Here is a 16,640-nt window from a genome sequence, read left to right on the forward strand (position 1 = left end):
CCCCGTGCGCCGTGTTGCTATGTTACGCCCACCAGATTCGGCCGTTAGAATTTAGGAGTTTTCGATTTAGTTTTATTTCAGGAATTAGACGAATATAGTTTCGCCCGTAAATTTTAATCCGTATGTCGGATCGCGAAGATTTTTATATGCTTTTCTTGTAGTTTCTCGAGTAGAACCCGTTTATAAGACTTGCATGTTTTTTTGACGTAGTTTAACGTGTCATATATATAGATTAGCGTGCTGTCCCAATAGAATAGCGCCCGTTATAATTTTTTGCGCAAGTCCGGATTGCTCGGATGCCATGATAGAAATGCTCGTGTTTTAGGGATCATTTTTGCATGTATTTTAGAGGGGTCAATTGTATTTTTACGTGTAGGGATTTGCCTCTAGTTTATTTTCCCGTATATAGGTTATTCTCCCGCTTTATTGTGTGGCATCATATTGTGTTGCAAACCCCACATATTTTATAAGTTTCCGGGGTAGAAAAATCCCATGGAATTTTCTGTGCAATTAGTTTTAGTTTTTGAGGAAGTTAGTTCGCGAGATATTTTGCTAAGTTGCCCTTTTGTTTAATTCGTAGGATTTATTACGTGCCTCGTTTGAGTTAGTTGTCAACTAGGAAGTTGTTCTTGGGTGTTTTGTCTAGCCTCTGGTATTTTTGGTTACAATAGAAATGCATGTTTAGTTGTGATTTGCTTGCTCTCAAGTTGCTAGAAATAGTGCTGTTTTAGAGGAGCTGAAATATTTCTAAGTCTGTAATCCGTTATTATTTTGTTGCTGTCTTGTCTTGCTTGTAGCTTGTGCTCTATAGCTCTTTTGAGGTTGGTCCAATGGAGTTAGTTGTTTCCCTTGTGTTTCTATAGCATGCTGTTAATTTTCATGCCATTTGGAGACCTGTAGCTTAGGATTTTGCTGCTGTCAATATGCCTTCAGGCTGAAAATTGCACTTTCATGAGGTGTAATTTTCACTAAGTCTGAAATAGTGTGTGAGATGCCATTTTGTGTCTTCTTTTCCTAGTGATCCATAATGCCATGATAGTTGTTGTTAGTTATTTGTAGTAGTGAGTCTTGCCCTCTTTCATGCCATGCCTTGCTTGAGTTTATCGGAGTTCTGTAGCCGAAGTTGTGAGGCGTAGAAAATGCTATGTGGCTGATTTTGGCAGATTGTAGCGTTTTCTTGTTTTATTCGTAGTTTTCGAACCGTAGCTCCGTTTTGATCGTGTCCTACATGAAACTTGCTTAGAATCTCGTGTAGTTTCATTTTCTCTTGCTGTTCGAATGTTTTGAAGTGTTCGTAGCCGCCGTTGCACACATTTTGCATTCATGCCATCATATCTGGCGGTGCTTGTATCTTTTGAACCGTAGCTCCGTTGGAGATGTTCTTTACGTGTAGGTTGCTTGCCTTGACGCGTAGAATCACGTGAACCTATTGGTTTTTCTGTTTAACAACTAATTAAAGGTGTTAACTCAGATCTGGACAGAATTATAAATTAACATGTGAGGTCGTTTTGGAGGTGCTATATGTCACTTCCGACCTCATTTAAAATGCCTAGATAGGTAGTTTAATTTCCGCTTCACCTCTTGCATGTTTGACAACATTATTATTGCCGTGTAGATAACCGGGAGTGAACTAAATAATTAACGTGGAGTTTCGTCAATATGCAACTCGTGCATATTGAACTTCACTTAATGTGTAGTGTTTGATTGTGTGATTTGTCATGCCGTGACTTGCATGTATTCAGTAGCTCATGCATCATATGTGTAGTGCATCGTGTGGTGAATTTCTTGTGTTGATTTGTGTTTCCGGTTTGCTTCGTTTCGATAGAGTTCCGCAACGTGCCGGAATGTGAGGACCCGTTCGACTACGTCCGTTCGTCTGCTTCACGGAGGCATTCTTCTTCCAAGCAGGATCTCAGGAAAGATGATCATTTTCCCAGATACCATTATTATCATTGCCATGCTAGTTTTATCGCTTCTATCGATTATGTCTCGTTGCCTACCACCTGTTAAATATTAGCCTCTCAACAATGCCACGATTACCTTCAACCTGTTCAACCTAGCAAACCACTGATTGGCTATGTTACTGCTTGCTTAACCCTGTTGATAGCGTTGCAGTTGCAGGTGCAGATGCTTCCATGCAAAAGCATGGGTTCCTTGTTATATCATCATATTAAATGCTATTTAATTTAATGCACCTATATACTTGGTAAAAGGTGGAAGGCTCGGCCTTTCTAGCCTGGTGTTTTGTTCCACCTTTGCCCCCTTAGTTTCGGCTACCGGTGTTATGTTCCATAAATGAGCGCTCCTAACACGGTCGGGGTTGTTATGGGGACCCCCTTGATAATTCGTTTTAGATTAAAGCTGGTCTGGCAAGGCCCAACTTTGGTACTACATTTGCCTAAACACCTAATAAAATTGCATAGGGACTTTCCGGACCCCGAGGATAATTTAATCAACCCCCGGGCCAGTGCTCCTCATGAGTGTTGGCCCCACCTGAGCGATGTCCGGCGCCCCTCTGGTCACCCGGAGGTTTAGCGATCCCGACGTCTAGCTCATCCGTCGTGTCCTGAGAACGAGGTACGCGACTCCTATCGGGATCGTCGACACGTCGGGCGGCCTTGCTGGATTAGTTTTACCTTTGACGAGATATCTTGTGCATCGGGATTCCGGTGATGCTTTGGGTAATCTCAGAGTTGTGGTTTTCCACTAGGGAATCCGACGAGATCGCGAGCTTCGTGATTGAGGATTTCTATGCGGCTTGTGGTAATTTGTGATGGACTAGTTGGAGAACCCCTGCAGGGTTAAATCTTTCGGAAAGCCGTGCCCGCGGTTATGTGGCAACGTGGATACTTTGTTTAACACTGGTTCTAGATAACTTGAAGTTAACTTAATTAAAACATGCCAACTGTGTGCGTAACCGTGACTGTCTCTTTCGTGAGTTCTTTCTCCGATCGAGGACACGGTGGGGTTATGTCTGACGTAGGTAGGTGTTCAGGATCATTCATTTGATCATTAGTAGTCCACGTCCGTTATGCGTAGATCTTCCCCCTCTTATTTCTTGTACTCGTAAGCTAGCCACCATACATATATGCTTAACCGCTGCTGCAACCTCACCACTTAAACATACCTCACCCATTAAGCTTTGCTAGTCTCGATACCTTTGGAAATGAGATTGCTGAGTCCCCTGTGGCTCACAGATTACTACAACACCAGTTGCAGGTACAGGTAAAGGTTACGTGACGCGAGCGCGTTGATTGTTCATTTGGAGTTGCTTCTTCTTCTTCTTCTTCTTCATCGATCTAGGATGGGTTCCAGGCCGGCAGCCTGGGATAGCAAGGATGGACGTCGTTCTTCTTTTGTCGTTTGTTTTTGTCCGTAGTCGGACCCTGCTCTTACTCTTGATGATTATGTTATGTACTGATGTGACTCTGATGTAGCTTGTGGCGAGTGTAAGCCAATTCTTTATATATCTCATCTTTTCAGTACATGTACTTGTAACGATATCCATTCTTGCGACACGACGAGATGCGCTTCTATCCCTGACGAGGCCTTCGTGCCAAATTGAGGATAGGGTCGCATCTTGGACGTGACACCTATGGTCCTCGCTCCTGGCGCAACACCTTAGTCCCGGTTGATGGCTGGAACCGGGACTAAAGGTCAGTATTCTGTCCTGGTTCTGGCCACCAACGGACCAAAGAGATGCCTATACATACCCTCGCCCCTGCCCATCTTCACCCTCTCCTTTGTTTATTGACCGTGTGGGAGGTGTGCATGCCCTGCTCTGTTCACCGTTCTATGCATGAACATGAGGTGTTCGATGAAATGAGACGTATGAGCTATGGACTCAACTATGACCAATGTAATCTCAACATCTTCGTGTAACTATGTTTAACTTCTTACTTATCTCATGTAAAAGATCTGATAAGGATATCGATCGACCTCTTTCATGTACGCCACGATAAGGACTTCAAATGATCTTTTTTATGATGATTTCGCCAAAATACCTAAAAAACTCCAATATTTGAGCAATCAGGGAAAAAAATATTTTTTATAATTAGGATTTTTTTCATTATGCCGCAAATAATTAGAAAATAGCTCGAACAGAATGCCAGATATGGAGTTAAACATCTCCAAACACCAGCAAAACGTGTCGTCTTTGTATACTCGTCATAGTATTTATATGGCTATTCCGTCAGGTGTTTGATAGTGCTGATTATTGACATGGTTGCTATTCCTTTTCACAGGCACGCGCGAGGTCGGACCATCAGTCGGCCGCACGTGTAATCAATGTTGCCGTAATACATGGTTGATCCTTCTTTAGTCCTGAACAGTCAGGCCAGTTGCACTGAACTAGCCTATGTATCGTGCACTCAACTGATAAACTGCTATAAAAAATTTGAGGCCCTAAAAATAAGAGGTCCTGTGCGGCCGGCACTATTGCACATGTGGTTGGTCCGGCCGTGACCACTATTGAGCCATTGTAAAGAGAAATAATAATTTTCATAATTTTTTGAATAACTATACTGGTAGTCTAGTACCACACATAGGTCAGATCAACGTATGCATGTGGCATGATAGTTGTGTGAGTACTCATGCTTTCCTGCTTGCGAGGCTCCGAAGTGCTTTTGATTAGGTAAACGTTTTCAGCCGGAGCGTCGGCTGGAACATCCCGCCGGACTCGCTAGGTCTGTTCGATCTACAATGATTGAAACACGCCCGCAGCGTCATGTGGACTGTTTTTTTTCACCTGCCACCGATTTGCTTCGAATCGGTCATTTGCATCTCATCCACACCATTTTCGAACGACAGGGGCGACTGGGAGGGGTACAGGGCCGACGGCTGCTGCGGCGATAGGGCCGCCGGATCCGGCGACAGCGCCCGCGACGGCGGCGGCGGGCACGTTCTCCAACTACCTATTCTTCCTCTCGTCTCTGTCAGATCTATTCTTCGTTCCCGTCAGATCCATGGTGGACGAAAAAGTTACATCCGGCTACACGGGAGCTTCAACCGGCAGACGGGAGGAGCTTCAATCAGAATGGCGACGGCGGGCGGGTGATCCCATGGCCGGTAGGTGAGATTGTTGCACGAGGATCTGCAGGGATGATGTCGCGAATGCTACAACCACGTATCACAAAAGCTGCAAGCATCCAAAAAAAATCTACAACCGTTGATAAGAAAAGTTACAACCACGTCCGTGAGAGTTGCAACCAAACTTCGCTGGAGTTTGTAGCCGGAGTTGCAACCATGATGAAAAAATATTGCAACCATTATACAAATTTGCTACATCAGTCATTTTGTTTTGTTGCAACCATATTTTTGTGCTACAATCGTTGGCATGACGAGATGCAACCATGATGGGAAATTGCTACAACCATTATATATTTTGTTACATCCTCTTTCTGTTTTGTTGCAACCGTATAGTTTTGTTGCTTCCACCGACAATTTTTTTTTCTTCACGTGAGGCAAAATGCTACTACCACTATACAAATTTGCTACATTTGCCATTCTGTTTTGTTGCAACCGTATTCTGCCAACAGAGCTCATCTCAGAGCTTGAGCCCAAATCCATGGCAGCAAGTAGTTGGTTCTGGATGTAAACATGGTTGAAGCAAACCCTAGGTCCCGTGATAGATGGGGAAGACCCTCCTCGAGCTAATCATGCATGCCGCCGCCGCGGATCGGGGACGGGCCGACGTGGGGGCAGAAGGCTCTGCGGTTGAAGCTTTTCTAAAAAACGACGGGGAACGACCATGACAGGAGCTACAAGGATGACGACCAGCGGCGAGGACGGGACGGCTTTGCGGCGCTGCGGGGTGCGGTTTGCGGTGCTGCGGTGAAGACGAGGCGGCTTGCATCAGTGCGGGGCGGGGTGGGGCTGCGCTCGAAAAAAGAAAGAAAAAATAAAAAATCAACGCAGATTGAACGATAGGGTTGGCTGCATCGGACGGCTAGGACACGACCGACGCAACTACTTGGACCGGCGCGCCGGCGCCTAGCACTGCGCTTTTGATTAGCTCGGGAAAGAAACAAAAACCGAATCCCATAGTGATAAGCATGTCGTCCATGTTTGCTACTTCACTGTTTGGCGTTTCATGCAAGAAGCCCTCCGCAGGTTGGCCTCCACGTCCGCCTACTCGGTGCGTCGCTCCACGTAGAGGCTATTCATTTCACGGCCGGGAGCCGCTCGCGACGTGGGCACCGTCGCGGCCACCTCGTCAAGGGTTGGCTCTCGCGGAGCACGGCCTATAAATTGTGCCCGCTCGCTCTGAACAATACACCAGTAAACACAATACAACAAGCAGCAAGTAGCAATCATCTAGCTGCAGCATCTGTAGTTTCCTTCTCTTCTTCGTCCACCTTCCGCGGCTAGCTGATTAATGGCAACCATGATGACCATGAGCTCCGTTGCCGGTGCCGCCGTCCTGCCGCGTGGCTCGGCCGGCCATTTTGGTGCCCAATCTCTACCTGCGATGGGCCGGCGCGCCCTTGTCGTCAGGGCACAAACCGAGGGCCCGAGTGCACCACCGCCAAACAAACCCAAGGTATGCATGCCATATATAGGCAGCACGGCGCCGTAGCAAAACTGAGTCCAGTGGCAAAGTTTCTGATAATTGTTCCTGACACAGGCGAGCACCTCGATCTGGGACGCGCTGGCATTCGCCGGCCCCGCACCCGAGCGCATCAACGGGCGCCTCGCCATGGTGGGCTTCGTGACGGCGTTGGCGGTGGAGGCAGGCCGCGGCGACGGACTCCTCTCGCAGCTTGGCAGCGGCACCGGGCAGGCGTGGTTCGCCTACTCCGTGGCGGTGCTGTCCGTGGCGTCGCTGGTGCCGTTGCTCCAGGGCGAGAGCGCCGAGGGCAGAGCCGGCACCATCATGAACGCCAACGCGGAGCTCTGGAACGGCCGCTTCGCCATGCTCGGACTTGTTGCTCTGGCGGCCACGGAGATCATCACTGGCGCGCCCTTCATCAACGTGTAGAATAAACTAGCTCTGTCTTCGGCCTAGGACATGTAAATGATGAGAATTGATCATCCTCATATTCTTTGTAGTTCTTATACTAATTCGACAAAGACAGCTCATACTACCAGGGCGAAGCTGCTTTGTTTCTCATTTAATAAGATCTTCCTTTTATGAATTTTTTTGGCAGTACCCAGTCTACTTGGCCAAGGGACATTTCAAGTTGGCAAAGTCTCTACCGAGTGTCGCACTCGGTACACTTCACACAAAGCAGGGTTCTAATTGTTAAGTAATAGATTAGTTGCTTATTAATTAAGCTAATTAGGATTAAGTTAATTCTTACCCCTCCATTCCTATTTTTTTTAAAGATTTCATTAAATGACTACACACGAAATAAAATAAATGAATATGCACTCTAAAGTATATCTATATACATCTGTATGTAGTCTTCTAGTAAAAGCTCTTAAAAAGCTTATAATATTTAAGAACGGAGGGAGTAAATAGGTTACTTAGTCCTCAAGCAACCATGCACTTCCTTGACAGCCAAGGAAACTATGTAATAACTTGGCCCTTAAATAACTTCAAGTCACTTAACTTCCAAGCAACATGTATAATTCCGACCGGATATTAATACCCCATTGCTACCGTTAATAGAATCTAATGAATCATCTTTCATTCATCACTTTATCATCACTTTCGCTCTACCTTGAGAGAAAAAGACCATTCAAGACGACGGAACATCGGCAGCGTTTTCTTCAGAATCGAGCACATCGTAGTCACGATGGATGGATACAGATCGATCCATGGCTTCTGGCCGATCTTACTGCTCCATCCGTCAACGGGAACGTCCTTACATCAGCGGCGAGGAACTCGGCTAGCGCAAGACACGGCTGCTCAATGCGGCCCGCTCCCGACCTCAGCATCATTCCATCGCTGAAAGATTCCACTAGGGCGTCCACGCAAAGACGACCATACATTAAGGACATTAAGAACACATTTTTTTCTGCCTCATTTTCAACCACGAGCGAACCACCATCAATCGATCCTAGATCCCCCGATCCACTCCGCCGTCGCAGCTCGGTTGCCCACCTCTCCCGCCCGCTCTCATGGCGGCCAGATCTGGGAGCCCGGAGTCCGTCTCGTCTGGACCATTCCGGAAACCCTCGTGATGTCCGTGATCTCATACGGGACACCGAAAAACATTCGGTAACCAACCATATAGCTCAAATATGCATAAAACAACGCCGAACCTTAAGTGTGCACACCCTACGGGTTCGAGAACTATGTAGACACGACCCAAGGGACTTCTCGGTCAATATCCAATAGCGGGACCTCAATGCCCATATTGGATCCTACATATTCTACGAAGATCTTATCGATCGAACCTCAGTGCCAAGGATTCATATAATCCCGTATGTCATTCCCTTTGTCCTTCGGTATGTTACTTGCCCGAGATTCGATCGTCGGCATCCGCATACCTATTTCAATCTCGTTTACCGGCAAGTCTCTTTATTCGTTCCGTAATAAAAGATCCCGTGACTTACACTAAGTCACATTGCTTGCAAGCCTTGTGTATGATGTTGTATTACCGAGTGGGCCCTGAGATACCTTTCCGTCACACGGAGTGACAAATCCCAGTCTTGATCCATACTAACTCAACGGACACCTTTGGAGATACCTGTAGAGCACCTTTATAGTCACCCAGTTACGTTGTGACGTTTGGTACACACAAGGCATTCCTCCGGTGCCAGTGAGTTATATGATCTCATGGTCATAGAAATAAATACTTGACACGCAGAAAAACAGTAGCAACAAAATGACACGATCAACATGCTACGTTCATTAGTTTGGGTCTAGTCCATCACATGATTCTCCCAATGATGTGATCCCGTTATCAAGTGACAACACTTGCCTATGGTCAGGAAACCTTGACCATCTTTGATCAACGAGCTAGTCAACTAGAGGCTTACTAGGGACAGTATTTTGTCTATGTATCCACACAAGTATTGTGTTTCCAATCAATACAATTATAGCATGGATAATAAACGATTATCATGAACAAAGAAATATAATAATAATTAATTTATTATTGCATCTAGAGCATATTTCCAACAGTTAGTTGTAGACTTTGGGATTCTCTAGCATGCTGTGAATTTTCATGCTATTTGGAGTCCTGTAGCTATTGGTTTTGCTGCTGTCAATATGCCTTCAGGCCGAAAACTGCAGTTTCATAAACTGTTATTTTCACTAAGTCTAAAACTATGTGTGAGAAGCCATTTTGTGACTTCTTTTCCTAGTGATCCATGATGCCATGCTAATTGTTGTTAGTTGTATGTTGTAGTGCTTCTTGCCCTCTATTGTCTCATGCCTTGCTTGAGCATATTAGGTTTGTGTAGATCGTAGTTGTGGGGTGTAGAAAATGCTATGTGGCTGTTTTTGGCAGATTGTAGTGATATCTTGTTTAGCTCGTAGTTTTGAACCGTTGCTCCGTTTGGATCGTGTCCTATATGAAACTTGCTTAGAATCTCGTGTAGTTTCATTTTACCTTGCTGGTTGTGTGTTTTGAAGTGCTCGTGACCGTCGTTGTACACATTTTGCATTTATGCCATCATATCTTGCGGTGTCCGTATCTTTTGAACCGTAGCTCCGTTGGAGATGTTCTCTATGTGTAGATTGCTTGTAACGACGCGTAGAATCACGTGAACCTATTTGTTTTGCTGTTTAACAACTAATTAAACGTGTTGGTTTAGATCTGGACAGAATTGTAAATTAACATATGAGGTCGTTTCGGAGGTGCTATATGTCATTTCCGACCTCATTTAAAATGCCTAGATAGGTAGTTTAATTGTGCATCAACTCTTTTCATGTGTAACCACATTTAATATTTTCGTGTACCTAATCGGGATAGAACTAAATAAATAAACATGGAGTTTCGTCAATATGCAACTCGTTGCATATTGAACTTCACTTAATGTGTAGTGTTTGATTGTGTGATTTGTCATGCCATGTCTTGCATATATTCTCCGTTCATGCATCATATGTGTTGTGCATCGTGTGGCGAATATCGTGTGTTGATGCTTGTTTCCGGTTTCCTCCGTCTCGATGGAGTTTCGCAAGCGTGCCGGAAGTGAGGACCCGTTCGACTACATCGGTTCGTCTGCTTCACGGAGTCATTCTTCTTCCAAGCGGGATCTCAGGCAATATGTTCATTTCCCCAGATACCATTACTATCATTTCCATGCTAGTTTTATCGCTTCTACCGATTATGTCTCGTTGCCTACCACTTGTTAAATATCAGCCTGTCAACAATGCCATGAAAACCTTCAACCTGTTCAACCTAGCAAACCACTGATTGGTTATGTTACCGCTTGCTTAACCTTGTGTTAGCGTTGCTAGTTGCAGGTGCATTGCTTCCATGTGAAAACATGGGTTCCTTGCTATATCACCCTATTTAATGCTATTTAATTTAATGCACCTATATACTTGGTAAAAAGTGGAAGGCTCGGCCTTTCACCCTGGTGGTTTGTTCCACTTTTTCCCCCTTAGTTTCAGCTACCGGTGTTATGTTCCATATTTGAGCGCTCCTAACACGATCGGGGTTGTTATGGGGACCCCCTTGATAATTCGTTTTAGATTAAAGCTGGTCTGGCAAGGCCCAACATTGGTACTACATTTGCCCAACATAATTATTTTGTTAATACTGAAAGCATAGGGCGTCATAAATCCGAGGAGTAATTTTATGTAATACAGGGAGGGCCAGTGCTGACGGTGCTGGTCCAAAACAGAGCATCGTGCGGGGCCAACCAGGGGCAACTCGGAATATTTCTATCAGGCCACCGTACGCTTCCCTTATCCATCGTGTCCTGAGAACGAGATATGCGGCTCCTAACGGGATCGTCGACACGTCGGGTGGCCTTGCTGGATTAGTTTTACCTTTGACGAGATATCTTGTGCATCGGGATTCCGGGGATGCTTTGGGTAATCTCAGAGTTGAGGTTTTCCACTAAGGAGCCCGACGAGATCGCGAGCTTCGTGATCGAGGATTTCTATGCGGCTTCTGGTAATTTGTGATGGACTAGTTGGAGCATCCCTGCGGGGTTAAATCTTTTCGGAAAGCCGTGCCCGCGGTTATGTGGCAACGTGAGAACTTTGTTTAACACTGGTTCTAGATAACTTGAAGTTAACTTAATTAAAATGTGCCAACTTTGTGCGTAACCGTGACTGTCTCTTTCGTGAGTTCCTTCTCCGATCGAGGACACGGTGGGGTTATGTCTGACATAGGTAGGTGTTCAGGATCATTCGTTTGATCAACAATAGTCACGTCCGCTATGCGTAGATCTTCCCCCTCTTATTTCTTGTACTCGTAACTGTAGCCACCAAATATATGCTTAGACGCTGCTGCAACCTCACCACTTAACCTCGCCTCACCTATTAAGCTTTGCTAGACTTGATACCTTTGGAAATGAGATTGCTGAGTCCCCTATGGCTCACAGATTACTACAACACGAGTTGCAGGTACAAGTAAAGGTTACTTGACGCGAGCGCGTTGATTGTTCATTTGGAGTTGCTTATTCTTCTTCTTCTTCATCGATCTAGGATGGGTTCCAGGCCGGCAGCCTGGGATAGCAAGGATGGACGTCGTTCTTCTTTTCTCGTTTGTTTTCATCCGTAGTCGGACCCTGCTCTTCTTCATGATGATTACGTATTGTACTGCTGTGACTCTGATGTAGCTTGTGGCGAGTGTAAACCAATTATATATATATATATATATCTCTTCTTTTCAGTACATGTACTTGTAACGATATCCATTCTTACGACACGACGAGATGCACTTCTATCCCTGACGAGGCTCTCGTGCCAAATTGAGGATAGGGTCGCATCTTGAACGTGACACCCTAATACCACTATCAGGGCCGGGCCGACCAAATTAGGGGCCCTGTGTTAAACTCTAAAATAGGCCGACCAGAGGAAGAACATCTAACGAAGAGACGCACTACAGCACATGACCAAGCGTCTCCAAATAACGTGGTTGTCAATCAAAGGTGTTTTTTTGGTAGCATGCAAAAAAACACATCAATGTTGTATTTGAAATATTTTTCAAAAACGCTTCAAATGATCTTTTTTATGATGATTTCATCAAAATACCTAAAAAACTGCAATATTAGAGCAATCAGAAAAAAATATTTTTTATACTTAGGATTTTTTCATTATGCCGCAAATAATTAGAAAATAGCTCGAACAGAATGCCTGATATGAAGTTAAACATCTCCAAACACCAGCAAAACGTGACGTCTTTATATACTCGTGATAGTATTTATATGGCTATTCCGTCAGGTGTTTGATAGTGCTGATTATTGAGATGGTTGCTATTCCTTTTCACTAGCACGAGGTCGGACCATCAGCCGGGCGCACGTGTAATCAGTGTTGCCGTAATACGTGGTTGATCCTTCTTTAGCCCTGAACAGTCAGGCCAGTTGCACTGAACTAGCCTATGTGTCGTGCACTCAACTGATAAACTGCTATAAAAAATTTGAGGCCCTAAAAATAAGAGGTCCTGTGCGGCCGGCACTATTGCACATGTGGTTGGTCCAGCCCACTATTGAGCCATTATAAAGAGAAATAATAATTTTCATAATTTTTTGAATAACTATACTGGTAGTTTAGTACCACACATAGGTCAGATCAACGTATGCATGTGGCATGGTAGTTGTGTGAGTACAACAATTGCTCCTGATTTCCTGCCTGCGAGGCTCCGAAGTGCTTTTGATTAGCTCGGGCAAGAAACAAAAACCGATCGAATCCATAGTGATAAGCTTGTTGTCGATGCTTTCCTACTTTTCTGTTTGGCGTTTCATGCAAGAAGCCCTCCACGTCCGCCTACTCGCTGCGTTGCTCCACGTAGAGGCTAATTCATTTCACGGCCGGGAGCCGCTCGCGACGTGGGCACCGTCGCGGCCACCGCGGCCACCTCGTCAGGGGTTGGCTTTCGCGGAGCACGGCCTATAAATTGTGCACACGCGCTCTGAGTAATACACCAGTAAACACTCGGCGACACACAATACAACAAACAGCAAGTAGCAATCATCTAGTTGCAGCATCTGTAGCTTCCTTTTCTTCTTCGTCTACCTTCCGCGGCTAGCTGATTAATAGCAACCATGATGACCACGAGCTCCTTCGCCGGTGCCGCCGTCCTGCCGCGTGGCTCGGCCGGTCACTTCGGTGTCCAGTCTATGCCTGCGCTGGCCCGTCGCGCCCTCGTCGTCAGGGCACAAACCGAAGGCCCGAGCTCACCACAGCCAAGCAAACCCAAGGCGAGCACCTCGATCTGGGACGCGCTGGCGTTCGCCGGCCCAGCGCCGGAGCGCATCAACGGGCGCCTTGCCATGGTAGGCTTCGTGACGGCGCTGGCGGTGGAGGCAGGGCGCGGCGATGGGCTCCTCTCGCAGCTCGGCAGCGGCACCGGGCAGGCGTGGTTCGCCTACTCCGTGGCCGTGCTGTCCGTGGCGTCACTCGTGCCGCTGCTCCAGGGCGAGAGCGCCGAGGGCAGAGCCGGAGCAATCATGAACGCCAACGCGGAGCTCTGGAACGGCCGCTTCGCCATGCTCGGTCTCGTCGCGCTCGCCGCCACCGAGATCATCACCGGCGCGCCATTCATCAACGTGTAAAACTAGCTCTGTCGTCGACCGGATAACACAACGTGTACTTAGCTAGTAGGACATGTAAATGATGCAGAGGAACACCAAGATATTTAATAGGAAAGTTATCAAGTTTACAATAGAAAATCTGTGCAAACTCCTTAGTTGGATCTTGTTCCACGTTAATGGTCATAAAATTACTCTTGTGAAAATTGATCTTTAGCTCCGAAAGGTTTTCAAAACAAGACAACACCATTTAAAATGTCTAGCCTTTTTAACAGAATTCTCTAAAAAGAGAATGGTATCATCAACATACTGCAAGCTGATTATGTTAGATTAATGTCTCACCGCGTGGGCCCAACGGCCCACCGGGCCTTGATCTATGCGCCCTGATCGGGGGCGTCCAACTCATTATGGTTGATGGGCCCCTGTGACCCGCGCTATATAAAAGACGGTGGGGGTGTCGGGGCACGAACTACGAGATTCGTCGCTGTCACACCCCTACTGACATACCTATCCGATCTAGGTTAAGCGCGGTGTTCACGGGAAGCTCCACCCACGCCTAACCCTTCTTCTCCATCACCGCCGTCGCTACCACACCGATGAAGAACGGTGCGAGCTCATCCGGCTCAGGACAAGGTAAAGCCACGGGTTTATACCGGATCTATCTATGCCTAGTAGATCCACGTTCTATCAATGGTATCAGAGCCACTAGATAAAAGATTTATTCGGTTGAATGAAATCGAAAAAAGTTCTTTTTTCCCCACCCCGGTATGAACCCTAGATGGGCAAGGTACCAAAGATCGCCTCGGGCCTCGTCGGCAAAGAAGCGCCGCCGCAAGGCCGCGCATGTTCCTCTCGATCCCAGACGCATCGGCAAGCCGAGGTGTGGGGAAGAAGAACCCACCTCCTCGGAGGCAAAGTAAAGAACGGATCTACATCCAAAAAGAAAAATAAAGAAAGAAATCGGATCGGATCCGAAAAAGAAAAGCAAAAGAAAGGAGAAAACTTTGGAAAACAAACATGAAGTAAATCTTCCCGGGGCAAAGGGCGCCACCACCGAACCATTTAATGGCGACGCGTTCACCTTAGAGGTGCTCGCGCAGCCGGCAAAGGGGACGGAAGTGACGCCATTGTATCACGCATACAAGGCTGTTCTAGTGTGGTGGTGGAAGGTAAATGAAAATGGGAAAAGGAACCACAGCCTTCCGCTCGACGGCGGCGCACCCACCGCAAGGAGTGTGCGCAGCAAGGCGAGGGGAACGCCATGGCTCCGGGGAGAGGAAGAGAGGCGGCCAGATCTCGATGGGGCATGGTGGCCGTTGCGCGAGGAGTGGCTGGCACGCGCCACAGACCGCGTGAGAGGTGCGATGGGGCATCAGAGACCTCCTCGGCGGGGCATACATGCCGCCGGCCCGAGGGAAGGCCTCAGCCACCGTGGGAATCCTTCGGCCACTGCGCGAGCAGGAACGCCTGGGCGGCTGCTGTCGCTGGCGAGAGGGTGAGAGGGAGCGGCGTTGGGGAAACATGGCCTTAGGGTTTCCCCAGCCGACAGTTGGACCCTCTTTTATACCACCTAAACGCGCGGAGGGCCATCGGATTAAAAGGGGCGGCTACGATGATTGAAACCCTAGCCGCCAGCAGGCCAAAAGGGGGGATGGATCGGGCCTCACAGGCTGGCGGGACCAGGCCCGAACAGCCTCTCGGGCCACACGGAGGCGGGAGCCATGCCATGGCAAAAGGCCGTCCCAGCCCGCAGGGAGGCGCGCCGCGCCGCGCCAGGTGGCCTCAGGCCGAATCGAATGGCTGGCGGGCCGACTCAGCATGCCGAAGGGAACCAGCCCAGATCAGGCCACAAGCCGGCGGGAGCCAGGCCGGCCCATGCCGGCAAATTTTCTTTAACATGGAAATTTCATTTTCTGTCTAGTTTAGGCAGAACGAAAAATGATTTTCTATGTAAGAAAAATATGTTTAGAAAAAAGAAAAGAAAATGTTCAAAGTTTCTGCTAATTTCGACAGAATTGTTATATTATTTTTCTGCAAAGAAAAGTAAAAGAATTTCTATGAATAAAATAGTTTTCTCAGAAAAGGAAAAAGTCATGATCTTTATAAAAGCATTAATAAAGTTCACGAATTTTAAATTAAAATACACAATTATTTTCTGTAAAGTTAAAAGGCTAAACGAAATATGAAATATGGTCATGTTATTATTCTGACCAACGTTGTTCAGTAACATGATCATGTTGCATATTGCAAAAGATGCATTTATTTCTATCATTTGCCCAATGGTAATGTAGATTAATTTGCATAGGCAATTGTATGATTATTTTAACCAACGTTATTTAATGTATATAATTGTCGTACTGACTTCCCTTATGTGGTGATTTCAGGAGGTTTTCATCTGATGAGTTGCCTCAAGGACGTTCCTACACTTAGAGGGGATAATTACTGTGAGTGGAGGTAGAAGGTTGATATGGCTTTGTGCATTGCTGAGGTGGACTGGGTTCAGGGCCGGTTCTGAGATTTTGGGGACCCGGGATGAGATTAAAAATCGGGGCTTTAAGATAGACATCATAACAGTAACAATGAATATGCACATATATGAAATATTACCTACAACAATACACCAAAGCTAAAATGCATATCAAATAATTTATTATTATTACGTTAAAATTTTGATCTAACATTCGTCCATGCAAAGTCATTTATGATGGTGTCAATGTCAAGCTCATTCAATAATTTCTTCTTGAGGCAAATTGTCAAACCATTTAACCTCTCTTGAGTAATTAGTTCTTCAGTAATTTCAATTTTAAAAAGCTTCTTTCGGCCACTACAATAGTCATAAGCATAGTGAATGAGATGTGATAAGCAATGGAGATATTAGAATAATAATTAACTTTTATTGACATGCTCGAAAATCTCCATAGCAAACATTACCGTGTATCTCATAATGTTCTATTCAAAAATAAAATCATATGCCTCAACATGACATGAACCATCAAGAGTGGATGTTTCCGCAAATTTTGTGCAACGCTCTTAAATATTGT

At 46.1% G+C, this 16,640-nt stretch overlaps 2 protein-coding genes across 2 annotated transcripts; both read left to right on the forward strand.

Annotated features, from left to right (window-relative positions):
• The first annotated feature begins 6,275 nt into the window (after positions 1-6,275).
• Positions 6,276-7,136, forward strand: LOC123399771 (low molecular mass early light-inducible protein HV90, chloroplastic-like). Its single transcript, XM_045094154.1, has 2 exons — positions 6,276-6,541; positions 6,626-7,136. Exons 1-2 carry the CDS (start codon positions 6,377-6,379, stop codon positions 6,977-6,979), a joined length of 519 nt encoding a protein of 172 aa, XP_044950089.1. The 5' UTR covers positions 6,276-6,376; the 3' UTR covers positions 6,980-7,136.
• Positions 7,137-12,997: 5,861 nt separating this feature from the next.
• Positions 12,998-13,795, forward strand: LOC123399772 (low molecular mass early light-inducible protein HV90, chloroplastic-like). Its single transcript, XM_045094155.1, has one exon. It carries the CDS (start codon positions 13,114-13,116, stop codon positions 13,621-13,623), a length of 510 nt encoding a protein of 169 aa, XP_044950090.1. The 5' UTR covers positions 12,998-13,113; the 3' UTR covers positions 13,624-13,795.
• Positions 13,796-16,640: the final 2,845 nt, after the last annotated feature.

The sequence above is a fragment of the Hordeum vulgare genome, chromosome 5H, assembly GCF_904849725.1.
Source record: "Hordeum vulgare subsp. vulgare chromosome 5H, MorexV3_pseudomolecules_assembly, whole genome shotgun sequence".
NCBI classification, from domain to species: Eukaryota; Viridiplantae; Streptophyta; class Magnoliopsida; order Poales; family Poaceae; genus Hordeum; species Hordeum vulgare.

Coding starts and splice junctions, on each gene's coding strand:
- LOC123399771 (XM_045094154.1), top strand. CDS start 6,377: ATGGCAACCATGATGACCATGAGCTCCGTTGCCGGTGCCGCCGTCCTG. Junction 6,542..6,625: donor CACCGCCAAACAAACCCAAG/GTATGCATGCCA, acceptor TTCCTGACACAG/GCGAGCACCTCGATCTGGGA.
- LOC123399772 (XM_045094155.1), top strand. CDS start 13,114: ATGATGACCACGAGCTCCTTCGCCGGTGCCGCCGTCCTGCCGCGTGGC.